Here is a 27,712-nt window from a genome sequence, read left to right as displayed (position 1 = left end):
GAAAACAGGAAGTGCTGGAGAAACGAAGCAGGTCTACGGCAGCATCTACAGAGACAAAAATGGTTAATATTTTGAGTTCAGTGATCCTCCATCAGAATTGAAAGCAGCCAGCTCTTTTCAGATTGTCTTATAGAAATATAATGCTGTCAAAACCAAAGAGTAATCAAGGTAATTGAAACCGCAGGCAAGAATTCATCCTGGACGTAACACAAAGCAGCTGGTAATGAATTAGCTGCCTAGATACGCTCCAACAAATATTCACTTTGAAACTTGAAGCCGGTTCCACAGTAACTTGCAAAAAGGAAATTGGAGCTCTGCTTATAAAGGGCTTGGGTGAAACAGTTTAGAAGGACCCACAGATATCTCATTTCAGAGGGTCAGCACAGTCATGTTGGACAAATGGTCTCCTGCATGATATGATTATGAAAAGAACTAAACATCAAATAGATTAGCCAGCAGTCATTACAATGACACATTTCATTACAGTGCCCAATGTGTGCGCAGTTTCCAATGGTAACCAGTAACATAGAAGATAGGAGCAGGAGGAAGGCATTTGGCCCTTTCTGAGCCTACTGTGCCATTCATCACGATCATGGCTGATCATAAGTTTCACAAAGCCAGGTCTCAAGCTGATGAAACAATGTGGGTCATTTGATGAAAGAAGAAATCAAGTTCCTGGTAAGTTAAATAGGTTTATCTGCTGGTGAGCTGATTATTAGACTCAGAAAACAGCAAATTCAATGTTGGGCTCCTGAAAGTTAACTGATGTAAGAATTATTGATGGTAGCAGATGGTAGCACATCTGGTTGTGATAGAACTGCAGAGTTTTGATCTGATCCACTGATTGAGGGATTGCTGAGCTCTGTCGATCACCTGCTGCTTTGGGTGTTTGGCATGCAAGTAATCCTGTTTGGTTGCTTCATCAGTTTGATACCTCATTTTTTGGCATGCTTAGTGCTGCCCCTTGTGCTGCCCTTCTGCTCATCCCATTGAATCAGTGTTGATTCCCTGGCTTGATGGTAATAGTTGAGTGGGCGATATGCCAGTCCACGAGGTTACAGATTGTGCTGGTATACAATTCTGCTGCAGTTGATGGCCCACGGTACCTCATGGATGCTCAGTCTTGAGTTTGTTCGAGGTCTGTCCCATTTAGCTTGGTGATCGTGCCACATAACACAATGGAGGTTGTTCTCAACATGTAGGCAGGGCTTCATCTCCACAAGGACTGTGCCATGGTCACTCTTATCAATACTGTCATGGACAAATGGATTTGCAGACACTAGAATGGTAAGGATGAGATCAAGTATGCTTTTCCTTCCTGTTGTTCCCTCACCACCTGCTGTTGAACCAGTCTAGCAGCGACGTCCTTTAAGACCTGACCAGCTCGATACTAGTGCTGCTGCAAAGCCACTCTTCGCGGTGGACACTGAAGTTTCCCCACCTGAATATATTTTGTGCTTCCTCCAAACATTGTTCAACATTGCAATGCATCAGAGAAGGGAGGATGGTACATAATAATCAGCAGGAGGTCTTCTTCCTCATGTTTAACCTGAAGCCACAAGATTTCGGAGGGTCCGAAGTCAATGTTAAGGACTCCCAGGGCAATGTCGGCTTGACTGTATACCACTCTGCTGCCATCTCTGCTGGGTATGTCCTGCTGGGGGGACAGGATATAGCTAGGGATGGTGATAGTGATGTCTGGGACATTGTCCGTCAGGTACAAGTTTGAGAGTATGACTATGTCTATGAGTCAACTCTCCCAATTTTGATACTAGCCCCCAGATGTTAGTAATGAGGACTTTGCAGGTTCAACAGGGCTATGTCTGTCATAGTACTTAAACTATTGGGATTGAAGGTAGACGAGTCACCAATCTGCATTCAGGGTTTTAAAGGACGTGGCTGCAGAGATAATGGAGCCATTGGTCGAAATATTCCAAGCACTCAGGATTTCTAGAAGGGTTCCAGAGAATTGGATAACTGCTAATGTAACCCTCTTGTTCAGGAAGGAAGGGAAACAAAATGCAGAAATCTACAGGCCAATTAGCCATTATCTATTGTTGGGAAAATGCTAGAGTCCACTTTAAAAGAAGAAATAGTAGAACATTTAAAATAGCTAAACACAGTCAAGCAGAGTCAATAGGGCTTTGTGAAAGGGAAGTTACAGAGTCATAGAGCTGTACAGCACTGAAACAGATCCTACGGTCCAACTGTTCCACACTGAACTGATATCCAAAAGTAATCTAGTCACATTTGCCAGCATGTGACCCATATCCCTCATTCATTCCATACATGCACCACACTCTGTTTGAGGATGTAAAGCGTCGATAAAGGGGGAGCTGAAAGATGTAATGCAATTAAATTTCCTGGAGACATTTGATGAAGTGCCATATAAAAGGCTATTACACAAGATTGCAGATCGCAATATGGGGGTAATGTATTAACATGGATTGGTTAACACACAGAAAACAGCAAGCTGGGTATAATGGGTCTCTTTTCAGGTTGGAAAGATGTAACTGGTGGAATTCCATTAGGATTAGTCCTAGAGCATTAATTATTTATATTAATGATTTGGAAGAACGAGTAGAGTGTAATGTATTCAAAATTTGCTAAGCGGGTGGACATATTGTGATGGGGACATACAGAATCTGGAGGGGGATGTAAATAGCCTCAGAGAGTAGGGGAAAAAAGTTGGGAGATGGTGTTACATTCTTGAAAGTCCAGGAGTTTCACAACAGCAGGCACTTTATAAACGAATCTGCAGGAAGCAAGGTTGGACTGAGCTGTTTCTAGCCCACGGTGACCAGTGTTATCATGTGATCAGACTCTTAAAGTAGCAGTGCTCCATACTTACCAAATTCACAATAGATGGAGTTTAATGACAGAAAGTGTGAGATCATACACTTTGACGGGAAGAATCAAAATCAGATAATTATTTAAATGGAGAGCAAATTTAAAAAGGTACAGTGCAGAGGCATCTTGGTGTTTTTGTGTATGAAACACTAAAAGTTAGCATGCAGTTGCAGTAAGTAATTAATACGGCAAATGAAAGTTTGGTCTTTATTCTAACAGGGTTTGAAAACAGGGAAAATGTGTTCCAAATGCCCATGGTGATAGCGAGGCCACACTTACGACACTATATGCAGTTTGGGACCCTGTATTTAAGAAAAGATGTGCTGGATTTGGAGGAAGTTTAAAAGACAGTCACTACGCTGATTCCTGAGATGAATATCAAGAATGGCTGAACAGAATAGGCCCTTACGCACTGGAATTTAGAAGAGTGAGCTGTGATCTTACTGAAACAAATAAAGAGTATGAGAATTGTGACAGTGTAGATGTTGAGTACATGTTTCGAGTAGTGGGGCCATCTTAAAATCTGACATAAATACAAAATATTTAAAACGTTTAAAACTGAAATGCAAAGAATTGTCTTACAGAGTAGTGAAAGTCTAGTATTTCCAGGGGTTAAATACATTTTGAAATATTGAGGAGATGAAGGCTATGCTGGGCTGGCATGAAAGAAAGGGTGAGGCCTGGGGCAGATCATCTATCACCTTATTAATGACAGGGAGCTTGATGGGCTGAATGGCCTACTCCTTCTCCTAATACTTATGTTTGGATGAAATTTGATTGAGATGTTCAAAATTTTGATAAGAATATGTAAGCAGAAATAATTCCTCATGGGGAACGGCATTAACAAGACTCAAGCTAATTGGCTAGAAAAAGCAGGAGATGACTTGGAGGAAAAATCATAGTCATTTATGTACAATCTGGAATACGCTGCCTGATTGGCTGGTGAAAATAGATTTAATGAGAACTTTCAGAAGAGAACTGGATGTACCTTTGCTCAGCAAAAAATTGCAGGGCTACAGGGAAGAAGCTGGTTAGGTGGTCTAATTGGAAAGTACATTCAAACAGCTGACACAGAGGCAATGGACTGAATGGCCTGCATCCGAGTGATATTCTATGATTCTTGTTCCCTTGGTCAATGACAGCAAATCCATGGAGTTGTGCTGTAACAAACATGTCAACAGTTTCAGGTGTGAAGTGGAGAGAAGTCAAGAGAAAAAGTTGGTGTATTCTTTTAACAGCACATCATTCACACTTAGAAGCTTGCATTGATAATGTCTTCCACGGAAATAGTGGGGTTTTAGGGAGCAGTAGAAACAGTATCAGGGATTGCAAGTGTAGGTCATTTGATATGATTTCCACTCATTTTCAATGAGGGTTAAGATTCTGCAAGACAATACTGAACTTACAAACAGTAGATTCAAGATCCTCCACTTTATAGTAGTTGTTCATGGTGCAGATTTGAACAACCATTCTCTATTTATAACATAAAGTCATTTGCAATCACAGCCAAGATCAAGAGCTGGAACATCCTGCCATGTGGAAAAAGGAGACACCACTTCAAAACAAATCAAAGTACATCAACTACGAATAAATTACAATCATTCTTGTGTGATATTAAATTTAATGTTTTATCAATATGTATGTTAACTTCATGACAACTTGTGACAATTCATAAAATGAAATTGTGTTTGTTAAAATACTGTTATGTTGTAGGCCCCAAAATAGCAATAAACGCGGACGTGTTGGCTGATCTAACAAACACAATTTTAACAAAAACAGGCACCCACCACATACAACCATAATCACCCATTATAATCTCCCAACAGTCCTTCAGCATTCTGCATTAAATCGGACATGACTGTGAATGATGCACAGCTAAGGAGAACTCTCAATCAGGATTGTTTTGCGAGTAATGCTAAACAATTTATTTCAAATTTCCAAATTCTACCCACATTACTGTAAAGTTACATGCTTTGGGCAGAAATCTTGGTGCCCATTATTTGGCAAAACTAAATGAAATACGCAGGAATCAAATTGTAAATTATGATGTTTATGCAGGAAAATATAAAAATCAATCATTCAGCATTGTGAATGCAACAAACTGATTGCCCTGCTGGTTAGAGTTTGGCTTTGAGATGGGTCATCAGGCTCTCCAGTTTGATGGCAAGTGACATGTCTCCTTTAACCTTCAACTTGCCAGACATGAACGCCATGGTAGGTTTCATCTTACCTGAAATAGAGCAGAGATTACATTTCACAAAGAAACTAAGGTGTATTACTCTAAACAAATCAAACTGGCTTCTGCCTGCCAGGGTTTAGGGTACACAATGACCTCCTCTTACCTTCCTTCCTGTCAACCTCTCAACATTCACTGCCATTTCTTTCTCCTTTGTGTGGTTATTCAGCTTTCCCTTAAATGTATCTCTCTTATTTGCCTCAGCTGGATGATGTGGTCGTAGTTCCACATTCTCACTGCTGGTTCTTCTGTTTCTTCCTAATTGATTTACTCATTGATACCTTATGTTTAAGGCCCCAACTTGTGATCCATCTCGAATCAAAACATCGGGCTGGATTTTAAAGACTGGGGTTTGGAGGAGGTCAAAAAGCTGATTCAAAACCCACTGACTTAAAACAAGCCCACCCGTAGCCACAACACACACTTGGTTGTCTTCATGAGCCGAGGCTCAGACTTCTGTTCTTCAGTGGAACTCTCACCCTCATGAACTGCTCTTCAATCTGGCTGTCTCAGCAGACCCAGAACTCAGCCACAGGCACTCCTGGAACTGTCAGGAGTGTGGGAGTCAGGGGTGGCTGATGGTAACAGGTTATGGAGACCAGGTGGCGTAATGCTGGCGGGGGCGCCTAACTTGTTGTGAAGTGGGGGCCAGGATGTGCACAGAACAATCAGTGAATGACGTGCTCACCCAGCCTTGGCTTTCCAATGAAGATTAAATAGAAAACAAGTTTCTCAATCTTGCAATGCCCCACGTTTTTTCAGAGGAAGATTCAGGGCCTTAAATGGCCAAAACTGGCCACTTCAAGCTCTCATGAGGCCCAAGGGCAATAGGACTAGTGGGGCCCTTACTTGGGTGTCAGGTGGATAGTACGGCGATGGGCCAGATGCCAGTAAGGAACATGAAATACAGCTGATTTTTTCCATCCTGATACTTAATTTCTTTTTTGAAAACTGAGTTCCAAGAAGTCAACTGCAAAGAATCTCATTTCTACAGAAAAGTGCCTCATGTCAGCTCAACATTTCCTGACATTTGGAATTCCTCAGTTCTGATAACATTGTGAATATTTTCAATATTTCCCTCAGGTGCCATACTCCTTCTGTAAAACGGACATCAGAACCATGCACAGGAGTCCATAAGTAACATCCATGTGTGGTCTAATCAAGGCTCCCTGCACGTTTTGCGATAGCCTCTCTGCTTTTCAATTCTGTACCTCAAGAATTTTAATTAAGTATCAGCTAAATATTGGGCAGATTGAAATCATTATCTCTAGTATCTGGTATACATCCTGATCCCTTGCCACTGATTCCATCACTCTCCTCGGCATCAGTTTGAGGCATAGTCAGACATCTGTCATGTTGGTGTGTGGTATATTAACCAAAGATGAGCTTTTGATGACATAGCCACACCACCAATGGGAGCTCCAATTTCCATCTCTGTAACATGAGCCAACTTCACCCAGTCTCAGTTCATCTGCAGTTGAAACTCTCATCCTTGCCTTTGTTATCTCTAGACTTAACTGGTCTTCCATCTAGCAACAATTTCACCTCATCCAAAACTCTTCAGAACTTATCCTAAACAGCATCAAGTGCCATTCACCTGTCATCCCCACTCTTGCCAACCAACATTCAATGCTGATTAAACCATACCTTGATTTTAAAAGTCACCTCCTTATTTGCAAATTCCTCCATGGACTAGCCACACTCCACCTTCATAACCTATTCCAGCCGTAAAAGCACAATAATGCTTCTAGTTCTTCAGGAGGCCAAGGAAATTTGGCATGTCCGTAAAGACTCTCAGTGATTTTACTGATGCACCAAAGAAAGCACTCTATCCAGATGCATCACGGCTTGGTATGGTAACTGCTCTGCCCAGGACTGTAGATAACTACAGAGAGTTGTAAACACAGTCCAATCCATCTCACAAGCCAACCTTTCCTCCAGTGACATCATCTACAATTCTCACTCCCTCTGGAAGGCAGGCAATATAATGAGAGACCCCTTCCACCCCAGTTACAATCGCTTCTTCAGGTAGAAGAGACAAAGGCTTGAACACATGTAGCAACAGATTCTAGAAGAGCTTCTTCCCCGCCGTTATCAGGCTTCTGAAAGGACTTCTAAAATTCGAAACATAATGTTGATCTTGCTCTTTGTGCACCTTCTCTGCAGCCGTAACACTTCCTTCCTTGCTCTGTTCTTTTAGCCTAATGTACTTTTGTATGGTATGATCTGCCTGCTCTGCACATTAAACTTTTCACTGTACCTAAGTATATATGTGACAATAATAAATCCAATCAAATCAAATCAAAAAGCCTGTGATATATCAGGCCTCCTGCAATTTTGGCGATTTAATTTTAGTCCAATTTTACTCAATGTAATATTGACGGTGTGCTGCAGCTGCTGAGGCCTTTATGTCTGGAATATCCTCATTAAATCTCTCCTTGAAGATTGTTCCTTAAAATGCACTTCTTTGATCACACTTTTTTTTCAATCTTCCTCCTTGCCTTCTCATGTGGCTCAATGCCTTATTCTTCTGTGAAGTGTCTTTAAGCATTTTATATCTTAATACCTAAAAATAAATTGTTGTAGAAGGAGGTTACATTCACACATCTCTTGTTTACTTGTTTTCTGAGTGACCACTCCTTTGTTTTATGTCCCCATTATCTTTGCTTTTCCCAGACCACAGCATGTTTCCACAGCAACCTTCCCAGGCCCCAAAAGAGTCTCTTTCCACTCCAGGCACTCCACTTATGTTCTCACTTTTGAGAATATTAGTACAGGTAAGCCATTTCTCACTTCTCCCCCCAAAGGAACATGACTGAAGCTCAGCGTTCACATGGAACAGACTGAAGTAGAGGGTTTTGACATTATCGTTTATCGTTTCTGAAAGGTGACAATCAATGCAGAGAAGTCAAAACCACAGTAAATAGGACAACAGGTTTATGTTAAGAGGACCATTGAGTCCAAAAGAAAATATGTTTTACACAGAAAATACAACGTAGAAACAGGCCATTTGACCCAACTTGTCCAAGCTGGTGCTCTCGTATGAACCCTTGTTCAGACGACATTTCAAATACCGTCTCCAGCTTTAGAATCATAGAATCCCTACAGCGTGGAAGTAGCCATTAAGAACATTGAGTCCACACTGACCCTCTGAACAGCATCCTACCCAGAACCATCCCAACTCCGTTCCCTCCCCCACCCATCCTGCATTTCCCATGGCTAATCCACTTAGCCTGCACATCTTTGGACTGTGGGAGGAAATGGAAATACCCGGAGGAAACCCACACTTGGGGAGAATGTGGAAACTCCACAGTTGCCCAGGGCTGGAAATGAACCTGGGTCCCTGGCGCTGTGAGGCAGCAGTGCTAACCACTGAGCCACTATGCCATCGAGGGACATAGACCACTCATAAGTTAGTTGGCAAAGGAGGTTTTGGAAAAGGATCAGAGCAAGTCCACACAAATAATTCTCAACTTGAGTAACTTTAGCCTCTCTTAAAAGCTCAGTCTTTTTTGAAATGGATGCATTGCCCTTGGTTTGACTGGGAAGGGATCACAGGCAAGCTGTGATCTGGAGTGTGCTGCCTCAAAAGGGTAGCGGAAGCAGATTTAATATCAACAATTCAAATTTAAGCAGGGACAGAGCTGTCGGGAAAGACTAACTGAGTGGGATCAATGAGATAGCTCCAAAAAACACTGATGAGGTCGCAATGAGCTAAGTTGCCTCCTTTTGTGCTACATCATCGAAGTAATCAGCCCAAAACTTCATTATGTGATTTGGCGACAAACTTTTTTGGCAATGTTCCTGCACAGCACCTTGTATGTTCTACTGTGTTAAACAGGCTAGATAAATGCAAGTTATTGTTGTTATCAGACAAGGGTATCCAAGGCAACTAAAGAGGGCAATTGAAATGTAGTTTGGTCACGGTTTCACTGAAAGGAGGAACAGGCTCAAGGGGCTGGATGGCCCACCACGTTCCTATTAAAGCTCACCTGCAAACATTTTCACAAAGTCCTCACTACTCATGCTCATCAGCACATCGGCCTTCCCTGGGAAACTTCCATGTCCAATGCTGCCACTTCCATTCTTCAGATCAATGTACCAGGTTCCTGGGTGCTCACCTGTTTAATCAAATCATGGGGATGTAATTCAAAAGGCGAACGAGAGCAGTTCAGCATGAAACTGCACATATTCAGTCAAAGCCATCCACCTAAGTTAACGCAGAGGAAAAACGTTTCAGTGATTTCAAGAAAATTTCTTTACAACCCTGTGGCGTCACATTACTGAGAGTCAAAGTGGGTGCTGGAATTATAGTGGAGGGAGCTTTGTGGGTGCATTTGCTGATTGGAAATTCTGGGGTCAGAGAAGAGCCTGTGTTATACAAATTTTCATGCCCTAATAGATCATGCTACAGTAGAACAACAGTGCGTTGATGATGGTTCAGTCATGAGGATGAACAGCAAAAGCCTATAACCTTACAAGAGACTTTGAAGTGAGGCCATTACACTTCTCAACTTACTAGCTTCGGGCATGGAAAATCATGACTCCACAAACTTGATTGAGTCTTTTGAGGATGTAACCAAAAATATGTATGAAGGGAGAGTGGTAGACATTATCTACGTGGCCTTCAGTAAAGCCTTTGACAATGTTCCACATGGTAGACTCCATAGATCACATGGGATTCAAGGAGAACTTGTCAACTGAATACAAACTTGGCTTGATAGCAGGAGAGAGGCGGATGTTTTTTGGACTGAAGGCCTGTGACCATTACTCTTGCGCAGGGCTGGGTGCTGTGTCTACTGTTGTTGGTCATTTATATAAATGATTTGGATGAGAATTTAGGAAGCATGGTTAGTAAGTTTATGGGTGACACCAAAACAGGTGGTATAGTGAACAGTGAAGAAAGTTATCTAAGATCACAAAGGGGTCTTGATCACTTGAGTCAATGGGGTGAAGAGTGGCAGATCAAGTTTAATTTGGATAAATGCGAGATAATTTGCTGAAGACACTTTTGGAGCACTGTGTACAGTTCTGGTCGGCCTACCATAACAAGGATATTATAAATCGGAGGGGTTTTAGAAAAGATTTACAAGGATGTTGCTGGGTCTGGAGATTTTGAGATATAAAAATAGACTGGAAAGGTTGGGACTTGTTCCAGTGGAGTGTAGAAGGTTGAGCGATGACCTTATAGAGGTGTATAAAATCATGAGGCCAAAGCTAAGGTGAAAAGTAAAGGTCTTTTCCCAAGGATAGGGGAGTTCAAAACTAGACGACATTTCTTAAGGTGAGAGGAGAAAGATTTAAAAGGGATCTGAGTGGCAATGTTTTCACATAGAGGGTAATTCATAAGTGGAATGAACTGTCAGATGAAGTGATATGTGCTGGTGAGTCACACATTTAAAAGACATTTGGACAGGTACATGAATTAAAAAGATTTAGAGGGGTATGGACCAAATGCGGGCAAATGGGACTAGTTTAGTTTAGGAAACTTGGTTGGCATGGATGAGTTGGACTGAAGAGACTGTTTCCATGCTGTATGACTCTATAACAGCACTGAATTCTGCAAAGCCCTCAGATATTTCCAGAGATGGCACTTTCAGGGTAATTGTCATAAAAAATTTGAGATTAACGCAGTGAGTTATGATGACTTAGAATCAAACGCCTTAAAAGGGTCTTGGAATTAGAATCAATAATAACTTTAAATCAAAAAATTAGCTACATATCTCATTGGGAAAAACAAATTGCAGGGTCCAGGAGTGAAAGGCCTGGGGTTTTTTCATTTACAAGTCAGCTCAGTGATGGAATATTCTTCACTTGGGGAGGTGATGGCCTAACTGTTTTATCACTGGACCACTAATCTAATGACTCAAGTAATGTTCTGGGGAGCCACGTTCAAATCTCTCATAGGCAGATGTTAAAACGTGAATTCAACAGAAATCTGGAGATATGAGTATAATAATGACCATGAAACAGTTGTCAATTGTCACTAATATCCTTTAGGTAAGGAAACTGCAAGCCTAACTCCGTCTGACCTAAATGTGATTCCTACTGGGCAATTAAGGGTGGGCAATAAATGCTGCCCTAGCCAGCGACTCACACATCTCATTAAAGAATTGTCATCTTTTGTTAAAAATCAGGATTTGTCCAGTTGATAATTAGGTTGGCATTTGGAGAAGCTTCGCCTGATTCAAAACTCAACGGGGTTGAAAAATATTTGGTATGAATTTTTAAACTGCAAATAATTGGAACCAAGATCTAAAGTTACTTCCAACAATCAGTGTAAATCATTAATTTTACAGAAGTAACTTTACCAGTCAATTCAAACTGATAGATGCCTCCCGTTGATTTCACCATGTCAGCAGTGATGGTTCCCTCAATAGCCTTGAACATCTCAGCAACAGGCCCTTTCGTTGCCAAAGAAACCTGTTCCTTTTCCACTTGAAACTTGAGACTAGCTCCTGAAAGGAAATACATATTGACAGTCTAGACATTCAGAGCCACACCACTGGTGCATTTACACATTAAAGTCCGGCAAAGTGGCAGGATAAGTTGATAAAAAAGAAAACAGGCAAGCAGGATTCTTGGTTCTGCTCATCGAAACATAAGGTATAAGAGCAAGTGACATGAAACTAAACCTTTACTAAACAATGGTCAGCTTATGTATTGTTTACAACATTCAGCACCAAACTACAGGGAAAAAAACGTAAAGCCTTGAACCGAAAGGGAATTTACGCAGAATGGTACCAGGGATGACAGACTGCAGTTACATGGTTATGTTAGAGAAGGTGACGGCGTTCTTCTTAGAACAGAGAAACATAAAAGGGAAATTCAAAGATGGTCCAAGTTATCAAACAGCACAAAATTATTTTGTTTCAGAAGAGTTGGCAACCAGAAGACATATATTGAAGGTATTTGGCAAACGTACCAGGAAACAGGTAAGGAAAGTTTATTTTTACACGGCAAATCCTGAGTATGGAAGTTTTGTGATACAGTGGGTAGCATCACTGATTCTGTGTCAGAAGCTCTGGATTAAGGTCCCACTCCACAACTTGATGGGCAAGGAAAGTGCACTCATTACATGGCCAGACAGGTCATGGATCAACTGGGAAACCACTTCAACATATGCAAATGGCAGACATTAAACACGGACGAGATTCCTATTCTGCCATGAGATGGAAAGGAAGTTGACACCTCTATCACTATTCATAATTTCAGGCTACAACACGCATGGAATCATAGTGGGAGATCCGGGCAATGGCTCTGTTGGCTGGACGATTGATGTCAAATTGGTGCCAACTGTATGGGGTTTGAACCATGCTCCGGATGGGGTACATTTGGGACCTGCCTTCTTGCTGTACCCAAGGTGGAGGCTTTGGGGCTGTGGTTAAACTTGCATTCAGGCAGAGAACTCAAGCTGACAAAAATAATGATGATTTAAAAGGCACAGCATGAAAGGCTGCGGAAAGTAGATTCCACAGGGACTTGCAAAGGAGATTGACTATGTGCTTTAAGAGCTTTGGGGAAAGGAGAGGGGCAAAAATCTGATTGTATTTTTAAAGTAGACTGCAACAATTCACCAAGACTCCTTCAGCACCACCTTCCAGATGCTTCATGTTAATCAATGGAAAGATAAGAACACCCGACGCATGGCAACACCAGCATCGATAGGTTCTCATCGCAGCCACACACCATCCTGATTTGGAACTATACTGCTGTTCCTTCAATATCATTGAGTCAAAATCCTGGAACTTCCTTTCCATCCGCACTATGGGTGTTCCCAGTGCTGCAATTCAAGATGGGAACTCACTTCCACTCTCTCAGGAACAAGGAATGGGCAATAAATGCTTGCCATGTCAATGACAGGCACATCCTTTGAAAGGATAAAACGTTTTTTAAAAATCTCTCACAGGCACAATGGGCCCAGTGGTCTCCTTTGTGCAAAATATTTCAATGAGGGGCTATCACCACATAATTTGTACTACTGGGGTCTACTGAGAAAATAAAACCATCACCAGCAATGCAAAATAAGTTTGGATCAATAAAATGAGTCATACATCTTGAGACATAGAACATAGAACATAGAACATTACAGCACAGTACAGGCCCTTCGGCCCTCGATGTTGTGACGACCTGTCATACCGATCTCAAGCCCATCTAACCTACACTATTCCATGTACGTCCATATGCTTATCCAATGACGACTTAAATGTACCTAAAGTTGGCGAATCTACTACCGTTGCAGGCAAAGCGTTCCATTCCCTTACTACTCTGAGTAAAGAAACTACCTCTGACATCTGTCCTATATCTTTCACTCCTCAATTTAAAGCTATGCCCCCTCGTGCTCACCGTCACCATCCTAGAAAAAAGGCTCTCCCTATCCACCCTATCTAACCCTCTGATTATTTTATATGTTTCAATTAAGTCACCTCTCAACCTTCTTCTCTCTAATGAAAACAGCCTCAAGTCCCTCAGCCTTTCCTCGTAAGGCCTTCCCTCCATACCAGGCAACATCCTAGGAAATCTCCGCTGCACCCTTTCCAAAGCTTCCACATCCTTCTTATAATGCGGTGACCAGAACTGTACACAATACTCCAAGTGCGGCCGCACCAGAGTTTTGTACAGCTTCACCATAACCTCTTGGTTCCAGAATCGATCCCTCTATTAATAAAAGCTAAAACATTGTATGCCTTCTTAACAGCCCTGTCAACCTGGGTGGCAACTTTCAAGGATCTGTGTACATGGACACCGAGATCTCTCTGCTCATCTACACTACTAAGAATCTTACCATTAGCCCTGTACTTTGCCTTCCGGTTACTCCTACCAAAGTGCATCACCTCACACTTGTCTGCATTAAACTCCATTTGCCACCTCTCAGCCCAGCTCTGCAGCTTATCTACAGATTAGCTATATTATCCAATTGCTGAACATCTCAAGAACATCGTTGAGTGGCGATGAATCATCAGTTTGAAGACTCATGCTAAATATTAGCAGGGTGACAGAAATGGCCAGCCTTGGAAGGAGGAAATGAGTTCTAATGGCTCTGAGAAAAGTGTGAGGAAGTCTCTTCTTAGGCTTCAGGATTACACGTTAGCTTCCACCAAATTTACTGTCAAGTTTCCCCTTGTGCCTTTATTAACTCTAACCTAAAAGTCTGGGTGCATTGGGGTGAACCACTCCTTGGTTGGGAGAATATGAGATGACCAATGACTGTTAGCTGTGAAACTACACACAGCAATGATAACGAATATGGGGAGATACAAAACCTTCGTAGTTGACCGTTGCAATGCCTTCAATTATTTAACCTAGTCTGATGGTTGGAATATTGCTCAGGGTATTATCAAAAAGATTCAAAATGGAACAAAAAGATTCAAAATGGAAAAAAAAGTACCATGCATTAACTTCAACCGCAAGGAACATCTGCAATCAAGCATTTAGCTCCTGACTGACATCATTTTTCAAAGACAGAATTTTTGACTTTGATTTGAATCAGACTTAAACTGGAACAATTGACTTCAATTCCATGAGATATTCATGTGAATTCCATCTGTACTGATGCTATGTGATGAAAACTGGGCAAACACTCACCGTGATCCTGCATCTTTTTGGCAAGTGCCTCTGGTTCCTCATCTAAAAAGAAATCTGGAAGTAGAGGGTGCCCTGTAAACGAACAGCATAGATTATTCGTAGGTCGTTCTGAAGGAGGATCATGGGACCCCAAATGTTAACTTACTTTCCCTCAACAGATACTGCCAGACCCACTGAGTTTTCCCAGTAATTTCAATTTCAGTTTTAGTTTTGTTATTCAAATGTTCTGTGACAGAATTAAGTCAAGTTCATAAATTCTGCCCATTAAAGATTTAAGTCGAAATAATGCTCCTAATATGAAGGAGCTGTGGAGAGAGAAACGGTACTTGTTCTGCTGGAAGACCATTGACCTGAAACATTAACACTGTTTCTCTATCCACAAATCATGCCTGATATTTCCAGAGTTTTATGCTTTTATTTCAGATTTCTAACACTAGCAGTACTTTTTGTATCGGTCTTAAAAATTTCTTAACATAACTTGAGGAAAAGTTTAAGACTTCTCTTCATTTCAGCTCCACTCCATAACCAGAGAAACAGCCACTGTCTATCTGACAGCAAAGCACACTGTCAATGTGCACGAGAATTCAATGGAGTGGGATGAAGACAAGGTGAGTATAGCGTTGGAAACCCAATTCAAAGTAGAATTTCAGTGCAAAAAGGAAACAGAGGCGATTTAACCAGAGGAAGTGAAGGAGGCTGGTACAGTTACAACATTTAAAAGACAACATTTGGATGGTACATTTGAAGGGGCAGTGTGGACCTGTTGGGCCGAATGGCCTGCTTCAACACCGTAGGGATTTTATGAAATCTATGAACAGGATGGGTTTAGAGGGATATGGGTCAAATGCTGGCAAATGGGACTAAATCAGTTTAGGACATCTGATTGGCATGGACAAGTTGGAGCAAAGGATCTGCTTCTATTTTGTATAACTCCATAACAATTGCAAGAAATAAACTCTCCAGAGTGGGGGATGAGTGGGTGAGGACAAAAGATGTAGATGACGAGGCTGATCTGCAGTCACACCATTAGCAGAGAGATGTCACAAACCACAGTGTGACGAGTGCAAGGAAATAAGCTCATTGCTGAATAGGATTGGTGAACATTTCTCACCATAAAACTAAGGTCTTAATTCATGAAAAGGTCTCTTTTCTCTTAATAATTGTGGCTTTAGTACAAAATTGGTACTGGAGACTTCTTTTTAATTTCATTTTATAAAAATTAAATTTCATAAAAACAAAACATCATTACAGTACAGTGCAAAAATAGAGAATTTAGTGTTACTAATTTGTAAATTAATAACACAATCAGATAAGAGACCGACAGCAAGATGGGTGATGTGTTGTGGCTGTGACATGCGGAAGCTGCTGAACAACAACATGATCTCAGAAGAATACATCTGCATGAAGTGTTTGCAGCTCAAGGAATTCTGGATCCAAGTAGAGGAGGTGCGGTCTGAGCTGAAGGCACTGCGTCACATTCGGAAAAGAGAAAGATACCTCGACACTTTGTTCCAGAGGGTGGTCCTAGTCTTCAGAACTGGTAATTCAAGATTGGTCTGTAATCATGGACAGGAGGGTGTGACATGCAGATGGGTCAGGCTTGAGGTTGCAGGGCCATTGATGTCACAGGGAGCCATTCAAGTGGTGACAGGAAAGAGGAATAAGTTGTGGTAGAGGACTATACAATCAGGAAGATGGATACTGTCCCCTGCAGCAGGGAGAAGGCTGTGATGCCCACCCAGTGCCAGGGTTAAGGGTATTCTCTCGGGGCTAGACAGAAACTTGAAAGTGGGAGAGCAGGGGTTCAGCTAGTGTCATCCACATTGGCACGAACTACATTGATATGCCCAGGAATGAGGCTCTGCTGAAATATTTTGAACATTTTGAAGCAAAAGTCAAAAAGTAGAATCTTCGGCAATCTCTGGATTACTTGAGCCATGGGCAGAGTGACAGAGGATATATAAAGTCAAGAAGTTAAATGCATGGCTCAAATACTGTCATAGATAGAACAGCTTTCAGCGCTGAAGGGAGTCATTCTGGCAGAACAGACTTCACTTGAGCCAAACTAGGCACAGTGTCCTGGCAAGTCAAATAACCAGCGTCAGAGAGCACTTTAAACTAATGGTGGGGGTTCGGGGGCAAGGACTGGGAGAGGGGAATTGAATGCTTACAAAGGAAGAGGATAGGCCAGCATTACAAGGCAGCTATTAAGATCAGGATATCCAACATGGGACGGAAGGAACAGAGAAACAGAAAAACACCACTAAATAGAATGCAATGGGGGGAAAGACGGTAAAGGTGATGTTAATGGCTCTCGAATATACATAGTATTCCGGTCAAAATAAATGAATTAATGGCACAAATATGGATTAATGGGTAATGGGTAATTAATAGCCAATGCAGAGGCATGTTTACAAAGAGATTACAGCTGAGAAATAAATATTCAGGGGTATGTGATTTCTCAAAAGGACAGGCAGGAAGTAAAGAGTGATGGGATAGCTTTTTAGTATGGGATGGAGTAGAATCCAGATAAATGGAATGAAAAAAAAAGAAAACGACACTGAACAGAATAGTCCATTGGTCCCCCAACACGAACTATATTGTGGTACTAAGAATAAATCAGGGGATTATGAGGCCATTTATATTAATCATGGGTGACTTGAATCGTCACGCAAATTTGGATGGACAGATTGGCAGAGTTAGCCTGAGAAAGAATTCATAAAGCGTAGTCAGGACATCTTCTGAGAATAATAGTGACAAACACGACATTACAATATGACTGGTGCAAAGAAAGACTGGATCAGCCAGGAGTATATTCACCAAAGTTTGGAAGAAAGGGGAAAGGGAGGCGGGGATGGAGAATCTCTTTGACATCTAAGAAATTCTAACAGGTCTAGACAGGGTAAATGCAAGAAAGATGTTCCTGATGGCAGGCAAGTTCAAAACTAGGGTCACTGTCTCAGGATATGGACTATTTACGACTGAGATGAGGAGAAATATTTTCATCAAGAGGGTGGCAAGCCCAGAGAATTTTCTCCCACAGAAGCATTTGAGGCCAAGATACGTTTTCAAGAGGGAATCAGATATAGTTCTCAGGGCCAAAGGGATCAAACGGTAGGGGAAAAATGTGGAGACAGGGTACTGTGTTGGGTGACAACCATGATTGTTGTGATGGCCTACTCCTGTTTCTATTTTCTATGTTTATAATACGTTGTAGATCCAAACAGGATCAGGCTATTCTGGACCTGGTGACGTGTAATGAGGCCGGTCTAACAAATGATCTTAGAATAAGAAGTTCTCCTAGGAAACAGTGCCCATAACTTGTCTGCTTTCCGGAGAGACCACTCTCTCCGTGACTCCCTTGTTCGCTCCACACTGCCCTCCAACCCCACCACACCCGGCACCTTCCCCTGCAACCGCAGGAAATGCTACACTTGTCCCCACACCTCCTCCCTCACCCCCATCCCAGGCCCCAAGATGACATTCCACATTAAGCAGAGGTTCACCTGCACATCTGCCAATGTGGCATACTGTATCCATTGTACCCGGTGTGGCTTCCTCTACATTGGGGAAACCAAGCGGAGGCTTGGGGACCGCTTTGCAGAACACCTCCGCTCGGTTCACAATAAACAACTGCACCTCCCAGTCGCGAACCATTTCCACTCCCCCTCCCATTCTCTAGATGACGTGTCCATCATGGGCCTCCTGCAGTGCCACAATGATGCCACCCGAAGGTCGCAGGAACAGCAACTCATATTCCGCTTGGGAACCCTGCAGCCCAATGGTATCAATGTGGACTTCACCAGCTTCAAAATCTCCCCTTCCCCCCACCGCATCCCAAAACCAGCCCAGTTCGTCCCCTCCCCCCATTGCATCACACAACCAGCCCAGCTCATCCCCTCCCCCCAATGCATCCCAAAACCAGCCCAGCCTGTCTCTGCCTCCCTAACCTGTTCTTCCTCTCACCCATCCCTCCCTCCCACCTCAAGCCGCACCTCCATTTCCTACCTACTAACCTCATCCCACTCCTTGACCTGTCCATATTCCCTGGACTGACCTATATCCTCCGTACCTCCCCACCTATACGCTCCTCTCCACCTATCTTCTTTTCTCTCCATCTTCAGTCCGCCTCCCCCTCTCTCCCTATTTATTCCAGAACCCTCACCCCGTCCCCCTCTCTGATGAAGGGTCTAGGCCCGAAACGTCAGCTTTTGTGCTCCTGAGATGCTGCTTGGCCTGCTGTGTTCATCCAGCTTCACACTTTATTATCTTGGATTCTCCAGCATCTGCAGTTCCCATTATCTCTCATGGCAGAACTTATTATTCAGTTTGAGGTACAGGAGCTTGGAACAGAAACAACTGTGTTAAGTTTAAATACTAAGTTCAAAAGAATGAGGGCAAACCTGACTGTAGTGAGGACAGTTGAGGATCAAAAGCAGACATTTGTGAAAATAGTTCATGCCTCAATTTCCAGTGAGGAAGGAAGATTCTAGGAAGAGGATAAGCCAACCATGACTAACCCGGGAAGTAAAGGACAGTTTCAAATTGAAAGAAAAAATATACAAATGTGGCAAAGATTAGTGGTAAACCAGATGATTGGGAAAGTTTTACAAAGCAACAAAGGATGACTGAAAATAAATAAGATAAACTTTGAGGATAAACTTTCAATCCCAAGACGGACAGCAAGTGCCTTAAATATTCTAATAGGAAAGCAGAAGCCAAAGTTAACATAGGCCCCTTTGAGAATGAGGCCAGAAATGTTCCCTGTACTGAGGGGTACCTCAGGGTCGAGTGCTGAGGCCACAATTATTTACAATAGATTTCAATGACTTGGGTGAGGAAAGTGAACGTACTATTCCCAAGTTAATGGATGACACCAAAATAGATAAGGAGGCAGGTGGTGAGGATGACTCAAAGAATCCATGAAGGGATATAGACCGGTGAAGTGAGTGAGCAAAATCTTGGCAGATTAAATATAACGTGGAAAAATGTGAGGTCATACACTTCAGCAGGACAATAGAGGAGCTGAAAGCTACAGTACAAAAGGGGAGGCCTCATACATAAATCACAAAAAGCTAGCCTACAGGTTCTGCAGGTAGCAGAGAAGAATGTCGACCTCTATTTCAAAGGGAATGGAGCATTAAAGTAGGATGGTCATGCCAAAACAATGGAGGGTATTACTCAGAACTCAGCCAAAACAAGATGAACAGTTTAAGTCCCTTATCCAAGGAAAGATAGAGACATTAGAGTCAGTGCAGAAAAGGTTCACTCGGTTGATCCCAGGTATACAAGAACTGTCTTATGAGAACAGGTTGAGTCGTTTAGGGTCTAGACCCAAAACATCAGCTTTCCTGCTCCTCTGATGCTGCTTGGCCTGCTGTGTTCATCCAGCTCCACACCTTGTTATCTCAGATTCTCCGGCACCTGCAGTTCCTATTATCTCTGAGTAGTTTAGGCCAGTATTTACTGGAGTTTAGAAGAATGAAAAGTGACTTTATTGAAACATACAAGGTTCTTCGAGGCTTGACAGGTCAAATGCAGAGAGGTTGTGTTCCCATGTCAGAGAGTTTAGGAATCTAGAGCACATGCTCAAAATAAGGGATTACAAGGCTGAGATGGACAATAGTTAATAGGGAAGGGTATGAAGGGTTATGGGAAAAAGCAGGAAATGAAACTGAGGATGATCTGATCAGCCGTGATCACACTGAACGGCAGGATGGACTTGATGAGCTGTGATGTTTACTTCTGCTCTTCCATCTTATGGTTTTCTTACTTTAAAGCAAGAGGGTGTTACCCAGGTGTCTACATTGATGCAGAGATACATAATGGCCTGCAGACTCCTCTGAATCACTTCCACAAAATATTTCACATTGATGTGCGCAGCCAGAACGATAGTGCTGAGGGTTTAACATCTCATTCGAAAGACAGCACTTCTGGCAGTACAGTATTCCCTCAGCACAATGGGAAAGCATCATGATTTCTGTGCTGAGGCCCTGCAGTGGAACATGAGCCTTTCAACAAAGCCTCAGTTTTAAAATATCCATCCTTGTGTTCAGCTCCCTCACCTCTCCCCTCCTCCGTAATTCCTGTTCAACCCTCCAAGATCAGTACTTCTTCAATTCTTGTCTCTTACACATTCCCCAATTTTAATCATTCCTTTAGGTGCCTGGATTCAAAGCTCCGGACTTATATCCCCTAGTCTCTTTCACTTCCTTTAGGACGACAGAACTAATGGTTTACAGCAGAGCGGGAGGCCATTCAGTTCATTGCATACAGGCTCGGTGTTGGGAACAGCAATCTTACAGTGATTCACCTACGTCACAGTCTCCATACGTAACACACAATCCCTTTGAAACATTGGCCCAAGCATTCCACACTCGAGCGATCCCATTAAAGCAGAAAAATTCAAGTGGGCTCATGCTCAGTGATAATTTCAGTCCATTGTGTCTGGGTTAGCGGCAGCAAACCAAGTCCTCTGCTCTAAATCAGGAGAGAACATTTTTATTACTGTTACCTAAATCGTTCTTCTCAAAATTATTCCCTCCTATAGAAACCCATTCAATGTTAAAACTTGCTCAATCCATCCTCAGTATTTGGTGACAGCTGTACTGAGAAAGTAATTAGTTTTGGTAATTACCCGTGGGCAATGTTGCAAGCAATCTACTTGGAATGTGTGAGAAACCACAAGAACCTTATGCATCAGGGATAGCAGGAACTGCAGATGCTGGAGAATTCGAGTTATGAAGGTGTGGAGCTGAATGAACACAGCAGGCCCAGCAGCATCATGGGAGCAGGAAAACTGACAGTTCGGGCCTAGATCCTTCTTCAGAAAAACCTTATGCATACCTGGATCAACTGCATAGATATCAAAGTCCCTGATTCCTTCCTCTTTAAGGAGCTCTTCATCGATGACAAAGTTGCCAGTAAATGTCTTTGGCTTCAAGAAAATGGCATAGGCAGCATCAGCCATGATTTCAGGCTTCCTGCACTGACTGCTCACACCCGATCCTCCAAGCATATCCATGGCAGCTGTATGTATTGCTGGAAATTACACACAAAAGGGTCAACATGTAACATGATTTATAAAACAGTTAACAGGCTAATGTTACAAAACAAAGAACTGCGGGATGCTGGGGATCTGAAACAGGAACAGAAATTGCTAGAGAAACTCAGTCGGTCTGGCAGCATGCGTAGGAAGAAAGCAGATGGAGACTGGACTTGAAACATTAACTCTGCTTTCTTCCCACGGAAGCGGCCGAACCTGCTGCATTTCTCCAGCAATTTCGGTTTCTGAAACAGGCTAATTTTGTTCTTTTTAATTGCAGATTAAGATCGTCACAGGTATCAGAGATGTAAGCGTACCTTGCTCCCAGAAACTTACAGAATGCCCTTTAGAAAAATGGGGCGGCTATCAGCCAGGATATCATTGGACCACAGGGTTCTGGGGGCATATCACAGACCTCTAATCTTGCCTGCCATTCTTGTCATCTCTGTGGTGGTACAGTCCTCACTGAAAGGGAGCAGATGGAGTTCTCCCCACGGTTTATATTTACACCTCAAGCTATCACTGAAAATAATTGAGTTGGATACAATTCTATTGTATGAAACTATGCTGTGTGCTAATTGTGCAGCATGTTTCCTTGTTCTATAGCACAGACTGCATTCAAAAATACATTCCATGGGCTGTTGCATGATGTGAAAGTACCACATAAATGCAGGCCTTTCTTCTGTAGTTTTGTACAAAGGCTGATGGAATACTTTTGGGAGTAATTATTGACGACGTCTTTCTAGATTGGGACTTGTTTGGTTGCTTTCGTTGTTATCGCTAGACAAACTCCAATTAACTCAAGGCCATAAAATCAACAGGAAATGTCTACTTTTCTTTCCCTTTTCACATATAGATTTTCCCAAAGATTGTCCGATTATGATCTGCAATATTTTATGGAAAGTCTGACATTTGGAGTAGGATATACACTTCTAAAAGTGTTTATCTTTAAAGCTGACAGGCATGTACTATTTCTAAAAAGTCAATCTGGGGTTATATCGTTACCAAGACCAGCATTCACTGCCTATCTGCAGTCATCATTGGGTCACGTTTCTTGAACTTCTGCTGTGTGTGTAACAAAGATGGTCCCATGATGCTGTCCGGCAGGGACTCCGAGCATGTAAAGCATAGAATGTTAAACAATAGCGCTTGTATTTCCAGTTCAGGCTGAAATGTGACATGGTGGGGATGACAGCCCACATTGCAATTGCTCCAAACTCTTACTAGTTCTCCGAGCTCACTACAAAGCAGAGGTTGCAGGTTTGGGTGAAAAAGTCTTGGACCTTGCAGTGCCTCTTATAGATGATGCACTGCTGCCACTGTGGGCAGTGGTGGGGGAACTGAATGTGGAATGTGATAGATGAGGTGCCAATCCAAGCAGCTTCTTTGACCTGGAGTGCTGAGGTCGAGTGTTGTTGGAGCTACATGTTGATGCGCTTTATCTAGCCAAGTAGGGAACATTCCAATAAAAGAGATTATCTGGTTATTGTCACATTGCTATTTGTGGGAGCTCGCTGTGCATATATGGGCTGCTATATTTTCCCAATTCCAAGAATGTTTACAATTCTAACTGTATTTCAATATATGTGAAACACCTGGAGATGTTTAGTGGTTGAAAAATCCATCACAGGTTGACCTCACTTAAAGTTGAGGTTGCAACCGTAAGAAACATTACTTCAAGAGAAATAAGATTAAATGAAACACGAGTTCCCATAGAAATGAATATTAAAACCAGAGTTAGATCCTTTTGGGTATCTTCTTGCCTAGAAAATTCAACAACTAAGTGAAAACAGTATGTAAGTGCAGTTCGAGCTGAAATAACAGGACATTTCAGCACATTCATGAGTTGTGCCTTGTGTAGGTGGACACAGGCTTTGGAATATTGAGTAGCACAACCTTATGAAGTATCCAAGGAGAATCTAACATTTGCATTTTTGGAGATGAGAGTTTTACAATAAAATGAAACAGCATTGATCTACATCTAAGACACAAAATGACTCTTCAATTTTGCCACATTTGTTTCATCCGTCATCTGAATACCATGTGGTTCACATAGCATGTGAAAATCAAAGAACATTTTCGAAACCAAATACAATTTAACAGAAAGAGAAAGGACTTGTATTTATGGTAGGCCTTATTTGATATTTCCTTGATTAACGTTTTCATATTGTAGTATCTTCAAGTCTAATATCCTCGCAATGCCCCGGCACATATTTGCGTTGATGCACAATCCTATAATGATGTGTATCAAGTCATTGCACAGTTTTGTTTGCTATTTGTCAAGAAAGCAGGAGTTTAAAGAAAGAGGGACAGTGAGAGAGAGACTGAAAATTGGAAAGAAGGGACAGAAAGACAGACCCAGAATGAATGAAAGGAAGGACCCAACAGGTCAAAGCCAGTGCTTGTGTTCCACCTGATCCTCTTTTAGACCTTTATTCATCTAAACACAATAAGATTTAAGATTTTGATTTTACCCACTAATACAGAAGACCGAGACAACAAGGTGTAGAGCTGGATGAACACAGCAGGCCAAGCAGCATCATAGCAGCAGGAAAGCTGACATTTCGGGCCTACACTCTACTTCACCTCTACATCTTGTTATTTCAGATTCTCCAGCATCCGAGTTCCTACTATCTCTGATACAGAAGTCCCTTCGACTTGACCATGGCAATGCAACTTTCTAATGAAACAACAATCAAATCTAAAAAGCCTGCTCACTATTTAATCAGGACCAGTTTTGTTTAACTTCATGTAGTGTTGAACACCAGGAAAAATGAGGAACACTCAAATAATCTCCTGGCTTTTGTATGAAAACATTTCACTCAGATTACAGGTGCCTGAGAATCCTGCTCAGTAGTAAATTGGAAACATATCAGAGCTGAAAAGAATTGGTGGATACTGCAACTTGAGGCGCTCGGTAAATATTTGACAACACTGAAGATGTTAATGCTCATCCACTCTGCTAATTGATACACTGCATGACTAACAGCTGTTCTTGACAGGAAATCAAAACAAGCCAAAGGCCAGGAAGCCATTTACAAGTGACAGTCAGATCTGCAGATGCTGGGGAATCCAAGATAACAAGCTGTGGAGCTGGATGAACACAGCAGGCCAAGCAGCGTCATAGGAGCAGGAAGGCTGTTGTTTCAGGCCTAGACCCTGATGAAGGATATCCTCAATGGTACATATCACAGGATTGGAGGCAATGTAGACATGATCATAGTTGAGATGCTCAAGTGAATTCTGTAAATGTTACACACTTTGTGGCATCAGTGTGCACCACTGACAAAGAGGTTGTATGTTCAGATCAACGGATGGTCTTATTTTGAGCTCATTGAGTATTTTGCTTCCTTCTGTCTGTTGTTGAGCCTCTAAAGTTTTGCTGCTGCTGCTATATCCAAATGAATGCTGAGCACAGCCTAGTAACGGACCTTGCTGTGAATCAATGGTAGTTCATCCACAGCCAATGGAGGTGCTATAGGTGAACAACATACCAACTACTGGTGCAGAAATCAAAAAAATATGAGCAGGAGCAGACCATTCAGCTGACAATGCCTGCTGCCTTCAATGGCCCTAACTCCACTTTCCTGCTGGTCCCACTTAATCCTTGACTTCCAGTTTTGAAGAAAGGTCACTGGATTCGTAACATTAACTTTGTATCTCTCTCCATAGGTGCTGGCAGACCTGCTGAGTTTTCTCAACAATTTCTCTCAGCTTTGAATATACTCAATGACCCAGCCTCATTGGCTCTCTAGGGTAGAGAATTCCCAATTCTAACAACACTTGTGAGAAGAAATTCCTCTCCATTTCCATCATGTGTTGCAGTCACCTCCTTTTAAAACTGTGACCCCCTAGTCTAGATTCTCCACAAGAAACATTCTCTCAGCACCCACACTGCCAGGTCCCCTCAGAATCTTAGGGATCAGATGGCTGTCATTCCACCATCTGATTTGAGAGATTTTATGGAACAACAGGCTTTTAGTTTCCTTCACCTCCTTTGAGATGTTTCAAAGAAGCTTCAAAACATTCCACAACAATTGATCTTTAACCATTGTTGTCCTGAATCAGCTTTATTGTCACATGTACACGGAGGATACAGTGGAAAGTTTACAAGTCTCCACTTATGGCACTATCTTAGATACAAACGCACCTCCCTAGGTACAGTTTCTTCAGTGCAAGTTCTCAGGGGAAAATAGTTGAGAAAATAAAGGAAGGAAAGGTCTGGCGTTGCAGATTTTAGGAATAACTTAGAAAATAGACAAATTAATAAAGTTCAAAAGAACAACAGCCCTTCCAACCCAGTCCACGCTGGGCCGGAAGGCTGTCACACTGGGTCTGCACTGACACCGAATGTCCAAGGCCGAGGGTCAGGTAGTTCTGCGGAACCTGGTTTGAATCCTACCATGGCAGATGGTGGAATTTGAATTCAACTTAAAAAAAAAACTGGAATTAAGACTCTAATGAAGAGAATGAATCCATTATTCACTGTCAGGAAAAACTCATCTGGTTCGCTAATATCCCTTAGGGACGGAAATTGGCATCCTTACCTGGTCTAGCCTACATGTGACTCCAGACCCACAGCAATGTGACTGACTCTGAACTGCCCTCCAGGCAATTAGGGATGGGCAATAAATGCTCCCTGGCCAGTGACAGCTTCATCCCATGAATGAATAAAACTAATTTAGAGCACAGAAATGAGCCATTCTGTCCCAATGACCTATGGCCAGCCACATTTATGCTACACATGACTGTTCACTCAGTCTATTTCACCCAGCTCCACCAGAATATCCTTTTGTTTCTTTTTGCCTTAAATACTTTTCTAGTCATTCAGTAAAAATAGAATTAAGATTTATTGTCAGTGTACTCAGGTACAGGGATACAGAAGTACAGTGACAAGTGCACAATCTTGCCATTCATGTCTTAGGTACAAGATAGGTACAAAATCTTAGGTTACAAAGTAGAAAAATAAAGAAAGAATTTAAAGGTTCAACATTACAGTCCTTCTCAGAGTAAAGCTGGGTAAAAGGAATAAAGTTAGAAATTCCAAATTACAGTCTTCCTTTAGCCATGAGCCTGTCGTTACTCCATGCTGGGTTTTCTCCATGCTAGGCCCAATCTCTCTTTCCTGCTGGACCTACTCACTCGATCCCCCCCGCTGGGCCCCGCCTCTCTTCCCCCCAACGCTGGGCCCTGCCTCTCTCCCCCCACGCTCAGCCCCGCCTCTCTTCCCCCTGCGCTGGGCCCCGCCTCTCTTCCCCCCCCAGCGCTGGGCCCTGCCTCTCAATCCCCACACCTCTGCGTTGCTGTTTTGTTTCCAATCAGTCCAGCCTGTTCAGACTTCCCTAACAGTAATAACCTCTCATTTCTCATCTTGTCTTAATAACTTCCTTCGCACCTTCTCTCGCCTTTCAACATTTATTTTTCCCAGAAAGAAATGGATACCTGAGTAGGGTAGTGCTTTCAAGCATAGATTTTAATGCATGGCTCAATTGTTTTCTGTCTAACAGTCAATCAATCATACAGTCATACAGCATGGAAAACAGACCCTTTGGTCCAACTGGGCTATGCCAACCAGGTTTCCCAAACTAAACTAGATCCAAGCAAGCCCATATCTTGGCTGTTTTAGGAATATCCAGCTGACGGGAGGGGAATCTATAAATCTGAACTCACAGTTAGTAGGGGATACTTAGTAAAGTGTCTGCAGGGTTCAGGAATGAAGTGGGAGAAAATGTGCTCATAACTTTCACACAGACAAATGACAGCCCAGTAGACCCAGGTAAAACATAGGCATTAGATCATGAGATAACAAGGTGTACAGCCGGATGAACACAGCAGGCCAAGCAGCATCAAAGGAGCAAGAAAGCTGACGTTTTGGGTCTGGACCTTTCTTCAGACCCGAAACGTCAGCTTTCCTGCTCCTCTGATGTTGCTTGGCCTGCTGTGTTCCTCCAGGTCTACACCTTGTTATCTCAGATTCTCCAGCATCTGCAGTTCCT

At 42.4% G+C, this 27,712-nt stretch overlaps 1 protein-coding gene across 2 annotated transcripts in view; it reads right to left on the bottom strand.

Moving 5' to 3' along the window:
* Positions 1–4,451: 4,451 nt before the first annotated feature.
* hsdl2 (hydroxysteroid dehydrogenase like 2) overlaps positions 4,452–27,712 on the bottom strand; it is a 127,904-nt gene continuing 104,643 nt past the window's right edge. Inside the window, exons 7-11 of one of the 2 annotated variants that reach the window (XM_048527216.2) lie at positions 21,518–21,712; positions 14,672–14,743; positions 11,398–11,544; positions 9,079–9,207; positions 4,452–5,080 (exon numbers count right to left, since the gene is read on the bottom strand). In XM_048527216.2, the coding sequence (XP_048383173.1) occupies positions 4,968–5,080; positions 9,079–9,207; positions 11,398–11,544; positions 14,672–14,743; positions 21,518–21,712 (656 nt within the window). In that variant the 3' untranslated portion in view covers positions 4,452–4,967. The remainder of the gene's footprint in view (positions 5,081–9,078; positions 9,208–11,397; positions 11,545–14,671; positions 14,744–21,517; positions 21,713–27,712) is intronic. The other variant, XM_048527217.2, reaches the window with a different exon arrangement.

The sequence above is a fragment of the Stegostoma tigrinum genome, chromosome 3 (assembly GCF_030684315.1).
Source record: "Stegostoma tigrinum isolate sSteTig4 chromosome 3, sSteTig4.hap1, whole genome shotgun sequence".
Classification (NCBI taxonomy): domain Eukaryota; kingdom Metazoa; phylum Chordata; class Chondrichthyes; order Orectolobiformes; family Stegostomatidae; genus Stegostoma; species Stegostoma tigrinum.
This window is presented reverse-complemented; position numbering and strand designations above follow the sequence as displayed.